This window comes from Rhipicephalus microplus, chromosome X (genome assembly GCF_043290135.1).
Source record: "Rhipicephalus microplus isolate Deutch F79 chromosome X, USDA_Rmic, whole genome shotgun sequence".
Lineage (NCBI taxonomy): Eukaryota > Metazoa > Arthropoda > Arachnida > Ixodida > Ixodidae > Rhipicephalus > Rhipicephalus microplus.
The window spans coordinates 915661-927710 of record NC_134710.1 but is presented as its reverse complement, the minus strand read 5'-3'; the positions used below and the strand labels follow the sequence as shown (position 1 = coordinate 927710).

The following is a 12050-nucleotide window of genomic DNA, read 5'->3' as shown; positions in this document are numbered from 1 at the left end:
CTCGGCCCCATTGCTTATCCATACGCCCAGATATTTGTATTTATTTGTTATCACTAGCGTGACCTCCTGTATTCTAAGCTCACTACCTTCATTGTCATTAAAAATCATGACTCCCTCATTACCGCAGATGTCCACCAATTTCTGCAAATCTTCCTTATTGTCGGTTATTAGTACTATATCATCTGCGTACATCAATGCTGGTAGTGCCTGTTCAATGAGTTTTCCTTATTTGACAAAACCGCGCCTCCGACTACAGCGCCACCGCAGCAGGCTCCTGAGTGAGAGCCACCTTGAAGCGGTTGGTTTTCACACCTGCCAATTCTAGCTACCCTAACAGTGGCCAAGGCAGCCCAAGTTCTTCTGCAAGCAGTTGGTGTTCTCTGACTCAGCTCTCGAACGCTGTGAATTCGGCAGCCCGTGGCCGCCCTAAAGGGTGTTTGTACCACGCAATGGCCAAGCGGAAACTGTTCGAGGAAGGACGGTCGAATAAATCAAGTGGATCTTTCTACCAGTTCAACTGTGCGGCGGAGAAACGCGAGTCGGGCCGAGTAAAAGAGATGCGCCGTGTGCTCGACCCTGCTGCTCGGATGCGCCGTCAGAGGAAAGCTGTGGACAATCTGGAACACGACAACTTCCACGACGACCCCCATGCCAATCTGGTGATGCATAAAAAGGCACCCAAGTTCGAAGAAACTTTGGAAGCCAAGCGCAAACGCAGAAGCAAAGGTGAGCCCTTTAAGGCGCGCTTTAAAAGGAATTTATATGCCCTCTTGGAAGAGCATCAAACGAGCAATCCGGAGCCGCCAAATTACAGTCATGCGAATGTACCGCCGTCAAAGTTGCCACCGCGGCACTTCTGTGCCGTTTGCGGCTTTCAGTCAAACTACACCTGCGTTTCCTGCGGGTCGAGGTACTGTTCGGTCAAGTGCCTCGGTGTGCACCGTGACACCCGCTGCCTGAAATGGACAGTCTAACACCCGTGTGCAGCAGCAAGTGGTTTCCTCCCCCAGCGCATACAAGCCCGCCGATGGAGAAAGAAACCGTCATGAATGATTGGCATGCTTACGTGATCTGCTGCAAGAATGCACATCCCACGCAATACATGTTTGTGACTGCATTCACAGGCAAAATTCTGTCGCGACCCTGGAATGTGGTGCGCCGACAAGTGTGAAATTTTGAATGTCCGTGTGCCTCCTTACCTCAGTCATGCCACACATGTATGATGTATGCGAAACAGCAACTTCAATGAAATTAAACGTCATTTTCACCATTACAACAATTCCCAAGATAGACCCACTTTAGTTTGGTTGGATGACAGTTTGCTGTGTCCAGAACACGCAGGACAGCAGCGCTGTGACCTGCATGTTTTTTTGTCCTGTTGTCTGTGGGTTCTGCGATGATGGTTGGCACATGGTAGCCACCTGCCAGCTTGTTAAAAGATTATGTGCGGCATGATATTTTAATGAGCTGGTTGCTCACCAATGAACTCTTGCATATTACCTCAAGACATAATCTGCTGAAGCAATGAATAGAGCCCCGCCGCGGTGGTCTAGTGGCTAAGGTACTCGGCTAAGGTACTCGCCGCAGCCGGGAATCGAACCCGCAGGTCGCGGGTTCGATTCCCGGCTGCGGCGGCTGCATTTCCGATGGAGGCGGAAATGTTGTAGGCCCGTGTACTCAGATTTGGGTGCACGTTAAAGAACCCCAGGTGGTCAAAATTTCCGGAGCCCTCCACTACGGTGTCTCTCATAATCATATGGTGGTTTTGGGACGTTAAACCCCACTAATCAATCAAGCAATGAATAGACAAAAAAGGGTGCCTTTTCTTATCGTACAGCTGACTTTATTGCTTTTTCGTTAAGGTTGCATCGGACAGAGATAAACGAGCTTTTAGATTCTCTTCATCATTCATAGCCAATTCCAGCAGACTTGTTGTCCTCAGGCAAGGGCATATTGGTCAGCTACTAGCTTGTTAAAAGACAGAGTCATACTTGCTTTCATTGCCGCAGGTGGCAACATGTTAACATGCACTACATAAGTACCTGATAAAATGGTTGGGAAGATGATTCTTGCTGTAGCTCGGTACAGTATCGGATGTGTTACCGAAAGGTTGCAGGTTCGTTCGCCGCTAGCAGCAAGTTGTCTTTTCATCCAATTTACGTTGTTCACACTTGTGTCATAATCACAATACAATTAAGACTACAAATAACATCCTCTGTACTTTCCCTGGTATAATGGGGTATGGTAGGGTAAATGGTTTATGTGAGTTTTAGCGTAATATCTTAGAAACGGCTGCAAGTATTCGCATAAAATTTTACGTGCTCTCAAAAAATGCCACTGGGAGGGTATAAAGTTACACCAATTTTTTCAGTTTCAGTTTTTTATCAGTTACAAAGCATCGATTACATAAAACTTGTATACAGATGAGGGTCCCAGAGTATAAATACTGAAAATGGGACCCTCAGTTAAAAACGACAGCAAAAGTGAATTGAAATCAATTGGCAGAAGATTAGCAGGTGGTAATAAGAAACTCTTACAAGACATAACAAGCAGCAACATGCAATAGTTAAAAAAAATGAAATAATACAATAAAATGAAAGTCACAATGGGAAAATGATATAAAAAAGCAATGCAATGGATAGTCAAATATGACACACAGAAGTAATATGAAATAAAAATAGAAAAAATTCACAAAAATTGAAAGAGGAAATGAAAATTTTACACGGGAAACAGAAATAAATCGAGACAAGTGGAAAAAAATTATACACCATAACTAAGGTGAGCAATCAGGAGTTAAAAGGAAATATTTTATTCATGTTTTGAAAAAAAAAAATGCGGGCAAAGATTTAAGTTCAAACGGCAAACTATTCTATAGATGAATGGTAGAGAATTTAGATGTTTTTTTACCGTAGTTAGTGCAAACGTGTGGTAGCGAGTAATTATGTTTAGAAACGAACCTGGTGGGATTAGTTTTCTTGAGCGAGCTACATTCAATATATTCAAAGGAGATTTGGGAATTAAGTAACTTATAAAATATTATACTTATGTTATATTGAAAGAACTTGTTAACAGGTAAAATTTTGTGCTCATTAAGAAAGCTAAAGGCATTTGAATGCGAACAACTGTAAGTTATGATGCATATGGCTTGATTTTGTATATGTTAGATGGAAGGAAGATAACAATGATAGGTGTTACCCCAAGCGATTATGCCATAGTTAATATGCGAATGAATAAATGCAAAGTATAGTGAAAGCAATGCAGGAGGTGAAAAATACTGACGTGCCTTGATAAGAGCACGGATACCAAAGACCGACTTTTTTTAATATGATTGATGTAAAGATGAAACTTCAGATGGCTGTCCAATGTCACACCTAGAAATACTGCAGAGTCATTCATGGGAATAAAATGATTTTCTAATGATAAGGAAGGAAAGTTTATGGGGATGGAAAGCCAGAAGTTTAGTTTTAGATTGATAAATAGTTTGTTATTGTTATACCATTTAATTGGGTGGTCAAGTGTCATATTTAGCTAATTTAGTAATGAACTCTATTTATCATGTACTGATATAGTTGTATTGTCTGTGTACAATACATTGTGGCATAAGTCCGTGACGTCCTGCAAGTCATTAATATAAAGAGAAAAAATCAAAGGTCCCAAAATTGAACCTTGTGGCACTCCTTGTTTAGTAATTTTACGAAGAGAAAATGTTTCACACGCGTATACCACAAACTCTCGTCCAGTTAGATAATGCTTTAAAAACGTTAGAACAGGGTCTGTGATCCCATAGGCTTCTAGCTTATGATACAAAATTGTGTGATTAATGGTGTCAAAGGCTTTAGTAAGGTCGAGGAAGACGGAACTGACGAATTCGTTCCCATCAAGACAATTCTTAATAAAATCTGTTAAACAAAGTACGGCTAAATTAGTAGAACTTCCGGCCCGAAAACCGAACTGGCAAGATTTGATTATGTGGAATTTATCTAAGTACTTAGTTATTCTGAACACAAATAACTTTTCAATTATTTTACTTAGGGAGGGGAGAATAGAAATGGGACGGTAGTTAGAGAGCAGCTCTTTGTTACGTTTCTTAAAAACTGGGATTACCTTGGCATGTTTTAATACTTGTGAAAATTCACCAGTTTTGAAAATTAAAATAATTATTGCACATAGTGGTTCGCAAACAATGTCAGCAACTAGTTTTAAGTGGCGTATTGAAGTACCATCTAATACAGGGCTAGTGTTGCAGATAGTGGATAGCACCGCACTTGGCGCGACTGGAAAAAGATAAAATGAATGACACAGACGATCTTAGGTTGAAAATTTGATGGCTGACTGCCGTGAGATAATGCGAAATGATTGGAAAACGTGCTAACAATCTCAGCAGGCTGGCTTAAAGTAATGCTGTTGTGTTCAATTGTAGATATAACCAGTGGCGAGTTATAGTTCATGAATTCATTCAGCAATTTCCATTGCTTTTTAGGGTTACCTTTATTTCGCACAAATTCTGCTTCGTAGTATTGCCTTTTCGCTTCCTGGTTTTACAATACCTCTTGTACCTATTAAGCAGAGATCTATTGAATGGCTGTATTTTGATTTTCTTATACAAATTATCTTTTTTCCTCAAGCTCTTTAGAAAAAATTGGTCATCCATGGGTTTTTCGGGTACCTAAATCGATTTTTACAGCGTACAACTCTAGAGGTGGTAGGAACTTACTTCGTGAAAACATTTCACGAGCAATCTATTTATGATAACTGGGTGCTCTTTAGAAATAAAATGATTCAATTAGCAGAGAAACATATACCGAAAATGATCTTCTGTGAGAATCGGCAGATGCCGTGGTTCCCTAATCACTTAAAGCGTTTAGAAAATAAGAAGAAAAGACTTTTCTGAGCTGCTAAACAGGGTATGAATGCTAACGCTTGGGAAAAATATTATTCTGCCGAAAAAATGTATCTATCTGCTGTTCGTGGCGCCAAGCATGCTTTCTTTAATAATGACTTGCCCAAAATACTTATAGAAAACCCAAAGAAATTCTGGCAAGTAATAAACCCAAGTCATGTTAGCGTCTTAACACTTGCTGATGATTCGGGGAACATTATGTCTGATACTGACTGCGCCACAACTTTCAACAATGCCTTCGTCTCAGTATTTACTAAGGATACTGGTGCTCCTCTATCTTTACTGTCTAGCAACATAGTATCCAGTATGCCGGCCATTAAGTTTAGCATAGATGGTATTTCAAATGTGATTGATAACCTAAAACTTTCGTCCTGTGCCGGTATCGATGGTATTAACTCAAAACTGTTAAGAAACACTAAAGATATATCCTCGTCATTTTTGTGTCTGCTGTTTGCTCAGTCGCTTTCAGTAGGTTGCATTCCTCACGGCTGGAAAGTGGGAAAAGTCATTCCCATCTACAAAGCAGGCAACTGGCTTCACTCGCTAAATTATCGCCCCATCTCCCTCACGAGTCTGCCAAGTAAAATCATGGAGCACGTCATTTACTCACTCATTATGAACAATTTGGATGCCAATCATTTCTTTCATCCAGTACAACATGGATTCCGCAAGGGCCTTTCTTGTAAAACACAGCTAGGTCTTTTCATTCATGACTTTCATATGAATCTTGACTGCAACAGACAAACTGACGCTATCTTCCTCGACTATGAAAAAGCTTTTGACAAGGTTTCTCACCGACACTTGTTACGTAAACTTTCGTTCTTAAACTTAAACTCCGACGTACTAAAATGGCTTGAAGCGTTCTTAGTCAGCCGTTCGCGATTCGTCAGCGTCAGTGATCAGTCCTCCATCCCACTTCCGGTTACTTCAGGTGTCCCCCAGTGGTCTGTTCTTGGCCCACTTCTTTTTCTGGTATATATATCAATGACTTACCCCTTCATGTAACTTGTAAAATCCGTATGTTCACAGACGACTGCGTGATTTATCATATCATTAACAATATTACTGACGCAGATACATTACAGCAAAATCTTAACCGTGTGCAGTCCTGGTGTACCCGGTGGCTTATGACTCTCAATCCAAAAAAATGCAAACATATATCATTTACCCGTTGTCACAGCCCCATTACTTCTCCTTACATGATAGCCAATAGTCTCATTGAAACAGTCCCACCATTCAAGTGCCTAGGAGTCTTAATTTCATTTGATCTTAACTGGGGCACACATATAAATAGCATTCTGTCATCGGTGAACCAATCACTCGGCTTCTTGAGGCGCCACTTACGTCATGCCCCACGCGACGTAAGATTACTAGCGTACATAACACTAATCAGGCCTAAAGTTGAATATGTTCCACCAATCTGGGACCCTTATCAAAAATACCTCATCAATGCACTTGAGTCTCTTCAAAATCGTGCAGCAAGATTCATTCATTCATCCTACTCATATGACGTAAGCATATCCGCCCTAAAAGAAAAATCTAAACTACAATCCCTCTTACACCCTCGTACGATATCCAGCCTTGGTCTTTTTCATAAGTTTTTTTACAGTTCACTTAACCGCATGCCGTACATCACTCCGTCATCAAGAATATCGCAACGCACTGTTCACCCGCTACAGGTTTCAAAACCATGCACACACACTACTACCTTCTCTACTTCATTTTTTTTCTCGTACAGCGTCAGAGTGGAATGCCCTTCCGCACTATGTTGTATCCACAAATAACCGTCACATGCTCTATGCTGCTGTGTCTTCTGTTTTACGAAATTAGTTGCCATTGATTGTACTTAACGCGAGTCTTTATTTCTACAGTGTTCATTGTTTTTGTTGTATTTATTTATACAGTGTTATTTTTGTGCAAGATTTTTAATGATTATTACGTTATATTGCCACATAATGTTGTTTCTTCTAATGTTACCAAATTAATTACTTAGCACGTGTTCTCGTTTTCACAGTGTATCAACATTTCTTTCTTTTACTTTCTCCTCTTTTTCGAGAGTTCTATTGGTTTTTTATTTTTATTTGGATTTACCCATTACATGTTGTCCCCATCCCTTATGTAACACCCCTATAAACCGGGCCTTTAAGGAAATGAACTGAAAAAAAGAACATAGGAAAAAAAACTTAAAAGCCTCCGTAGGCTCATGAATTAAATCGAGAGGAAACCAGTCAGTGGAGTGAATTGTAAAAATGAATTCATGTGCATCAAAAGTTGTGGTGAAATATGAGGTGTCAACTTTAGAAAAATTTGCATCGAAAACTGCAAAAATAGGAAAGTGCCGTAAGATCAGTGTTAATAATGCCTGCAGCAATGGGTAGGTTGATGTTAGTTAGAACGTGATCGATAAGAGAGTGGGATCTTTCATTAGAGCATCGAGTTGGCGATGGGATGAGACATTCAAGACCATACCCACTGAAGCAGTCAGTGTAAGCTGTGTATGCGCTAGAATTGACATCCAGGAGATTAATGTTTATGTCTTTCACTTTTATCGCTCTCTTATTTTCAGATAACAGCTTGTTAAGAACTTCATTGAGAGTGAGAAGGAAATCAGATATGTTAGGAGGCGGGTGATCTGTAAACACAGCCAAAAACAAGACCTTTAGAATTGTATGACTGGAGGGGCTCATTAGTTTCCACCCACACCGTGTCACAGCAATCGATTTGGAAGCTTAAATCGTGTCTTCGAATATAGCTGATGTCGGGGGAAACAAATACGTCAGCACCACCATGTCTATTGTTCAAGTGGTGACAATATTCGGCAGTGTAAGAAACGAAGCCATACATGTTACAGTCACCACTAGAAAGCCAGGCCTCGAATATACAAATGAAAGAAAACGCATGATCAAGAGAAGATAGGTAGTTTTGCAAGCATTCGTGATACTTTCTTAAACTTCGGGCATTGAAATATACCAAAGAATGACGATAGGATTTTAGTATTGGGCGAATCTCGTACCGATCCAGCAGAGACATAGCAATGAAGACGCACATCGGCACGTGTCTCAAGTGACCATACTACAGCCCTTAAGTGAATATGCGCAGATCAGACTCTGTTGTGATTCGGAATACCCTAGTATCACTGGCTTTTCGTGCTTTGATTTGACAGCTCTCCATCCAAAGATACTGCCACCTTTTTTGCCTTCTTCAAAGCAAGTGCTTTTGGAAACAGCATTTTGTTGCCGATTATAAAATGGTCGTTCACATACACTGACTTGTCGTTAGTTCCGAAAAAACTAAGTTGGCTCACACGAAGGCGCGCCTTTCGACCTTTCCTTACAAATTAATTTTTTTGCCCCTTGATGCAAAGCGAGCACTCAGTTTTTGCTCAGATAATTAGGACGGCACGCGATGAACAGTCTCAATATCAGATTCGGATACAGGACATTTGATGACATTGGCTATGCGCTTCAAAATGGCACGGCAGTAGTTAATTTCCTCCTCCTCGACTAGCTTCTACACTAGCTAAGGAGGGAAGATGTTTCAGGTTCGGAATGGGTCCCCTCGATGACTCGAGTGCATGGTGGCAGCGCGAAGGAAGAGCCGTAGTCCGGTGAAGAGACGCTTAATTGTAGCCTCAGGTGCCTGTCCGAGTCCAAGCCCGAACCTCCGCTCTCTTATTTCAAATTCAAACGTACTCTTTTCAACCCTTGGTTGTACAAAGGGTCCCCACACAAGCCAATCACACGTGTGGGCTCGACTCGCCACAACGAATTGCAGAAACACTTTCATAATAGACACTGCATTGGTAAAAACCACGTTACCAAATACAACACGCAAAGGGATAGGTTCTCCGCGTGTGACACTCTCTCCCATGCCAGGCTGTGCTGCCTCCGTCGGCCGACTTTCGTTGGCAGCCGTTCTCACGCTCAAGCCCCGTTATCTCTCTCATTAAATGTTGCTTCGTAGAAGCCTCCTTAAGAGTGGTGAGTACATCATTGGGCACTGTAAGCTTACCAGGTGTGCATGCGACCGCGAGGCGCCCCGACATCCTAACAACACTCAGTAATGACGTACAGTGGGGGAGGTTATGCTCTTCTCCCTGCCGCCACTATGTCTCGGTCAGCCAAGTGGTCGCATCCCCATGTTATTCTCAATGATGCGCGTGCATGCCAACAATGGCTTAAACTCGTACGGCGATGCCTGCCCTGCTTCTTACCAGACGGTCTTCCGAAAAAGCCTTCTTCTTCTAGTCCCAAACAGGGACGACCTTGACTGCTCCGTTCGTGAACCATGTGAACGAAGAAGTCTCCTTTCTTTCTTTCCCATGCTCGGGTCTTCCGCGTTCGTCTTCGCGGAAGCGATCAGCTTTGCTAGTTGACGGGTCGGGAACTGGCTACGCGCTCTGCATCAGCCGCATTAATTGCACTACACACAACAAGCCAGTAAAATATTTGTTGCCTCATACTAACTGCAGTCCTCGCCTTTTGTAGTGCGGACACCTCTCACTTCTACGTTGTTCAGTCTTGAATATTGCTCAAGATGCCTAGATAGCTTATCCTTCCTATGGCCCACTGCCAAATTTTGAAGGGGGTTCAGTTTTTCAATGTACCTTTTCTCTACAACTACTGCAAGGAATGTAACCATATTCAGCCGTGTTGTTGTTAGCCGTGTTGTTGGTTACATCTGAACTAAAAAATCATTTTTCATGAAGGTTTTCAGAAAAAATTTAGATACTGCTTGCACAGCACCACAGAGAGTGTGTATTGTTGTGTAATTTTTTACAGCTTAGTTTTTTATGAAATAAGCAATTTGTTTAGTTCAGATTGTCATTAACTTGTTGTAGCTCCTGAATAGAAAGTTTCATTGAAATCAATTCAATACTTTTTAGAAAAGGTACATTGAAGTTGAAAAATTTACAAAAAACGGAATTTGAGAAAAACGAAGCTTTACGTGCGCATACTGCTTACGCCAGAGAACGTGTGGGTACTTCGGTGCAGCATTTAAAGAGCTTGGAGCAGCTGCTCGTTGACGGGCTTCCACAGGTTCGTTCCTCAGAGTACAGTGAATTTTTGGGTGTCAAAATTGTAAATTCCATTTTTCGGGGGTTCACCCTACCATACCTCTCTTAATTGTGTGTTGGCTTTTATTAAGGTTGGCTCTAACAAGCAAAAACGAGTCCTTACCCGGGGGGGTACTGATACAAATTTTGAATTGTTCTTTTGTTTCAAATTACAGACTGAGACCTAGAAAATATATTGGCAAGCATCAGTGTGGCATGAAGAAAGAATTACACTACGTTTCTGAAAGCTAGTTTTTGTTTATACTGCACCCTGATGTCATGACCCTGTTTGATATTTTTATCATAAGCTGTGCTGAATATCGAGGCATTTCCAAGGCCGCTCTATTTCATAGCACTGTTGGTGATGCACGAGTGGCCATATTGTATGTTTCGGTATCTGACGTAATCACAGCTAGCCATACTGGCACATGAAATCGCCAGAATTGACACTATAGCTTGACATTGCGCTAGTGTGAATAGGTGTGCCATAGGAGAAGTGTCTTTATTGTCGAAATATCAGCACTTAGTGAGCTTTCAACTTGTTCAGAGATTTGTATGACGGAGTAACTCGGCTTCGAAAACTGGTGTCCTTAAATTCTTGTTTATTAAATCGAGGTCCATGTGTCATTACTACTTGGTTGTGTAGCCATGTAACGTAAAAGGTCCCCATACCTTCCAAAGGTGAAAACCTAGTTGCGCAAGTCTGCAACCAACTCATGGCTGGCTGTGAGTATTGTTCAAAACGGTACTATAATGGTGGAGCTGCATGCGTTTGATGAGCTCTTCCCTTTGCTATGCTTCATTTCTGGCTGAGTGCTACAGTTCATGACTTGAAGAAAAATTGTGGCTAGCTCATGCACCTGTGAGCAGGCAAACATGTTCTTTTTGTGAATGGCATGGGGAGATGAGAATGTTAATGTCACTGTGAACACTGAGGATTATCGAAAGGTCGAGGGAGAAGAAGGGTCTTTTTTTTGGAATTTGTGGGCTCGTAACGTTGCCATGTTAAGTATTGTTGATCATGATGGCATTCTGAGCACTATGCACGTGTTTACATGAAATGTTACAGTATTATCGGAGATGATTTTGGCAGCCCTTGAAGCTTTTCACTAGGTCATGTGACTGTCGCATGATGTGATCACTTGGTACAATCCTTGAATTGAATTAAGTCAGTTTCAACCATCGTTTCTCAATATTTGTAATTGTGAAAAGCCACTTCTTCAGGTGGGGCTAGGTGTGTTTTAATTCAACCCAACCCCGCGGGGGCGTCTGTGCAAGCAGATGTTTACTGTGTAGCGACACCATGGACCTGAGCTAACGGGAGCGCTGTGTGTTTGATGCATGGGTGTGTGCGTGTGTGAGTGATCGTGTCAAGTTTTCGCGCTCTAACTTTTCGAACTGTTTTAATTCATGTTCCATTGTGATATGATCACTCAAGTTGAGTTGTCATTGAATATTGATGTTTGCCAGGTGAGCACCTAATTTGCTGCTTTTTGGGCAAAGAATGTTTTTGTATAAAGAAAACATTTAGGTGCCCTCTTGCATGGCAGCACGAAATAGGGTGCTATGCACAGTTACATCCTCAACGACTATGTATGGCACGAAGAGATCATCGGAGAAGTTTTGGAACTTATTGCTTGTAAAGTAGGGTGAACATATGAAGAGCAGACAGAGATTCGCTTATTCATACCCACCAACTCTCCTGATTTGCTCGGGCTAGTAATATTCCCAACCCCACGGGGGCGTCTGTGCAAGCAGACGTTTGCTGTGTAGCGACACCATGGACCTGAGCTAACGAGAGGGATTTCGATCCCCTTCCACACCTAGCTGTGCGTGGCGGAGCCGTGTCCGGGGAAAAGGGGATCCTGGGGGTTGAGCTGATGCTGTGTGCTTGGACCTTTAAGGCCCCTCGGCAGAGGCAACACATCCTTTTGGCCTCAGCTGCATGTAGACAGCACCCCTGGGCTGACCCACCGAGGGGAAATCGGCAGTCGCCTTTTCCTCTCTCTCGCTACACCTTTGTCTTTATCTCTCACTTTTTATCTGTCCTGTCATCTCTCTTCTGTTTACTTCCGATCTTTCCTGGCGACAAGG

At 42.1% G+C, this 12050-nt stretch overlaps 1 protein-coding gene across 1 annotated transcript; it reads left to right on the top strand.

The window, feature by feature from the left end:
- Positions 1–260: 260 nt before the first annotated feature.
- Positions 261–1279, top strand: LOC119175610 (zinc finger HIT domain-containing protein 1). The gene has a single exon (XM_037426514.2). It carries the CDS (start codon positions 450–452, stop codon positions 972–974), a length of 525 nt encoding a protein of 174 aa, XP_037282411.1. The 5' UTR covers positions 261–449; the 3' UTR covers positions 975–1279.
- The last annotated feature ends 10771 nt before the right edge of the window (positions 1280–12050 follow it).